Genomic DNA, 4,413 nt, shown 5'->3' on the forward strand with positions numbered 1-4,413 from the left:
ATAGGCCGATGTATTTAGAACACAATCCGTGCATAATACAAAATTCGAAAAATCGATTTTTGTTACTTTCCTCTTTTTCTCCCGCGAGAATGCGATATATTCCCATACAGCACAGATCCTTCCAGTCGCAGCAACATTGCAAATGTTTCAATAATATTGCAATAATATTGTAAATGTTGTAGCAATATTGATGCAAGTTTCTATACTGTATGAATGTATCATATAAATATTAACTCCGTTAACGCGCCGGTGCAATTAATAATAGGAAGGATAGTTGTGTATGTATGTTTATAGATAGTATGTAATGATTTTACGACTATATATAATTTACACAGGCACGGATCGAATGTATATTTTAAAAAACCATATCGTATATATCAATCAATTCACGATCGAGTGGACAGAGAGTCATATAGAAAAAAGCAACCACAAAACCAGTGGTTTTTTCAACCCGTTTTTAGTTCTACGATTTTGAAACTGAATTGTATGAATCTGACAAATTCGTGCCTTAAAGCGTATGGGCTGATACTTTATTGAACTTTGACCCCCATATCTCTTAAACCAATTCTAGCCTTAACTTGAAATTTTTTTATGATTGATGTCTCATCAAAAGATATCATTTGGCACAATTCAGTTCCAAAATCGTGGGACCAAAAATGGGCGATTTTCGCGGACAATGCTCTTTGTAATGTTTGTTACGTGTAATTATACGATGGCGGTAGCGGCAAAATAATGCAAATCACCGGATTTATTTTAAACGATCACGATTTCTCGAGGTATTATGTATACATAGAATCGTTGAATGTACATGGTAAAAGTTCATGTAATAATGTTAAGCTGTAGTCACCATGTTCGGTTATAGTTACGTTATTTATAACAAAAAGAAGTTTATAGCAGCAACGCGAGTATTCTACTTCAGACAAAAATTTTAGCAAATACCCGATAAACTCGGATTACTTTGTTCCTTGGATCTTGAATTTTTTTTCTAGTACAAAAACGATATATGATACATACGCTTAAAATCACAAATTGAATTCATACAACTCGTTAGCTTAAAATTATATAAAGTAAAACGAGATAATTTGAATAAATTTAACAAAAAATTTTGAAATTGTATAAAAGATTAAGGTCGCTTAATATATTCAAACATACAAAATGCACTAGTTGATGCAATAGTGTATGTTTTATATGTTTGATTGAATAAATTATACGACCTGAATCTTTTATACAACTTTAAAATTTCTTTTAACTTATCCAAATTACCTCGCTTTATCTTAATAATTACCATGCGATAACGATTGTTATATTCTCACATTTAACGATTGTACAATATGTCTATTATCTGTTTCAATTCCATAATTTTCTGGAACACACAGATAAATGTATGTTTAAATACATTCTCGAAAATGATAAATTGTGTTTATATATAAAGCTAAAAAAAGCTACCTTTTATCAAGACACTTTGCACTGAGAGTGAATACGATGCTGCTACTTACGGATAGGATATGATAATTACACGTGATTATATTATGAGAAACAAAGTAATCTAGTTTTACATTGTACTAAAAATCAAAGGATAACACCAAATATATATACATTATACGTTTGCATGGCTGTGCGGCCTGATATATGTATGACTTCCTAGAGAATCTCTCTTACAATGCGATACAATGCATATTTAAAACGAGCATGCGTGGCTAATGCAAGCTGTAGATAAAGAGTACTTGTAAAAAACACCTTATTGTAAATTAATCTCGCTATGAAAATGATTAGTTTTTCAATATATATATGCGGAATGTCTTAATTCATCGAATGTTTCTCAACAAATTCTTTGTATATGATTATTTTTCTTTTTTTTATATCAATAAATACCAAAATGAACTGCTATGAAGATATATGGCCGAAGGAAAATGCGACAGAGATGAGACATCCTGCATATATATATATATATAAATTTTCGAATAATTATATATTATGTAAAATTATTCAAAGAGTTTTGTGTACATAGAATTCTGATAAAATGTTTAAATATTAAGATCTGTAATTTAGTATAAATATTATGTTACAATGATTTATTGAAAAGCAGGTTTCTTTCCTTCACTAAACTACCGTGCATATTTTTTATATCACAAGATTAATTTTGTAGAATATTTGTATCATATATTTCTACATCGCCGTCGATCATTAAACGATTTTATCTATATTAAAAAACCGTTGACGCTCCCTTATATATCATGAATATGAATGTAAATTATTCATCATGTTAATTTACTTGTAAGTATTTGTTGAGAATATATGAATTTCGAAAGTGTGCGCTTTTATATCTCAATCTATATGTATCGGAATACACGCTTTCTGATAGGTTGAAATCTATTAAGGCCATGGCATGCAAAAAACTTAAGGCAGTAAGACGTAAGCAGTAAGAAAATCAACATGTTGGATTGATTGGCTACTGCTTATGTATGGCCTTACGGACTCTGCTGTGATTGATCAGTTTCCTTACTGCTTACGTTTTATTACTTTTTTTATATACGGCCCTTAAGGTGAAATCACACGGTGTGGAAAAGGGTTGTGGAATAGAGAATGCGTAATTGAAACTACCAATTAGCGTTATTCGAAATAATGCAGAATAACGTTGATTGGTTGCTCCTATGACACGTTCTTTCTTCCGCACCGAAAACGCTAAGAGAATGCATCTGTTTTTTATTGCTGCACTTTCTGAACTGGTACACACAGCGCAATCAGTTGAAGTGAAACAAATATACGTTTGTTACACTTTAACTTTGCACCGGTACAGAGTGCAGCAATAAAAAATAGACCTTAGCGCAGGAACAGAAAATTGACCAATTGTATCTCTAGACCGAGCATTGTCAAAAATTTGAGGAGTGGGGGTAGTCTTTATTTTAAAAAGAACTCATTTAGGTTGACCAGAGAAAATCAAGTTTTGCAACCGTTTTATAATTGTCTGCTGAGATAGGACCATGATCCTCTTTTTTAAAAGCATAACCCAATCAGCGTGAAGAAAACTTCCAACAGTTGCAAAATAAACGTTCTGCTGAACGCAGCCAATGTTCATTTCCGGAAGTGATATACATATGGCGGGCGATGATTGGCTGTTACGTGCGTTGCGCTGTTGCGCTGTCTCACTGCGTTTCGCCTAATATTATTCCATGTTATTCTTCCGGTTGATGAGACTGCATTGAACTGTTGTCGGTGAGTGTGATGGATATTAATCGCGCGGAATCTAGCTGAAATGAAAAGAAACGAATCAATATTTTACGTAAATGAAAATCCGTCAAGTCGTTATTTATGCATCCCGACCTTATTTTCTGGGCGTATGGAAAGTCGGTCGATTTTGGCAGTATTATCGAATATAACCTGACATCACGTTGCAAAGCGACTTCCATATATAAATCATCGTGTATATATAAATTATACATACATTATTAAAATCAATACTGCATTAGTTTTGCGAAAAGAATTTAAAGTCGACATTATGATAACTATTTTGTATTTTTCGTTACAGAGTTTACGAGGATGAAGTACAATCGTCTGGTATCTTCCTCGCGTAGGAAGAATAGAAAGAGGCACTTCACAGCACCTTCTCACATCAGACGACGACTCATGTCCGCGCCACTATCCAAGGAATTACGACAAAAGTACAATGTACGATCGATGCCAATCCGCAAAGATGACGAAGTACAGGTGAGTCTTCATTGTTGCTCCGAAATTCAATCTGTGGACTTCTCTCTAGTTCTACAATGAGTCGGTAATTGGTCTTAGGCCCGAATGTACCAACGTACATTACTTTGATTTTAAGTGAGGCTTAAAACTTTGTCTCTATTTCTTTAAAATGAGACAGATAGAGTTTTAAGTCTCGCTAAATTTAAAATAACTTTAATACAACCAGGCCTTAGGATGATATTCATGGTCCGTTTTTATTTTAAGACTATCATAAGTAATGTCTTAAGACACTAATACGTTTATAATTCTCTGATGAGATCTTAAAACTGTACTTAAGACAGTCGTGTCATAAATATAAGAATCGATTACAAATACTGACCTTTGAAGCTGCTGACTAACTCTATCAATTCACTGACTTTGATCAATCCTGATTCACCAACTTATTCTTCAGACTTATTTCTGACTTACCAATTCATTATAGAAACAGTATCTCTCTCTCTCCCATGTGGTTGTATATTTAAAATTACTGTGCTCGTGATAGTATACTAGGATACTGTATACCAAGATATTTAAATATTAGTATTAAAGTATGTAAATGTATATGTTTTAATTATATAAATACTGCAATGTGTGTGTATACATGTGCAGCAAGCTTAGTATACAAACATAACTTACATAATATATAAACATATTGATGTGTATAGAATGATTGCTCTATCTTTATAATGA

The 4,413-nt window shown here is 32.6% G+C and overlaps 1 protein-coding gene across 2 annotated transcripts in view; it reads left to right on the forward strand.

The window, feature by feature from the left end:
• The first annotated feature begins 3,126 nt into the window (after window positions 1–3,126).
• Window positions 3,127–4,413, forward strand: part of LOC108754248 (60S ribosomal protein L26) — a 2,653-nt gene continuing 1,366 nt past the window's right edge. Inside the window, exons 1-2 of one of the 2 annotated variants that reach the window (XM_018496435.1) lie at window positions 3,127–3,213; window positions 3,527–3,705. In XM_018496435.1, the coding sequence (XP_018351937.1) occupies window positions 3,538–3,705 (168 nt within the window). In that variant the 5' untranslated portion in view covers window positions 3,127–3,213; window positions 3,527–3,537. Of the gene's footprint in view, window positions 3,214–3,325; window positions 3,422–3,526; window positions 3,706–4,413 lie in introns of those variants that run through there. The other variant, XM_018496436.1, reaches the window with a different exon arrangement.

The sequence above is a fragment of the Trachymyrmex septentrionalis genome, unplaced genomic scaffold, assembly GCF_001594115.1.
Source record: "Trachymyrmex septentrionalis isolate Tsep2-gDNA-1 unplaced genomic scaffold, Tsep1.0 scaffold78, whole genome shotgun sequence".
In the NCBI taxonomy this organism is placed as follows: domain Eukaryota; kingdom Metazoa; phylum Arthropoda; class Insecta; order Hymenoptera; family Formicidae; genus Trachymyrmex; species Trachymyrmex septentrionalis.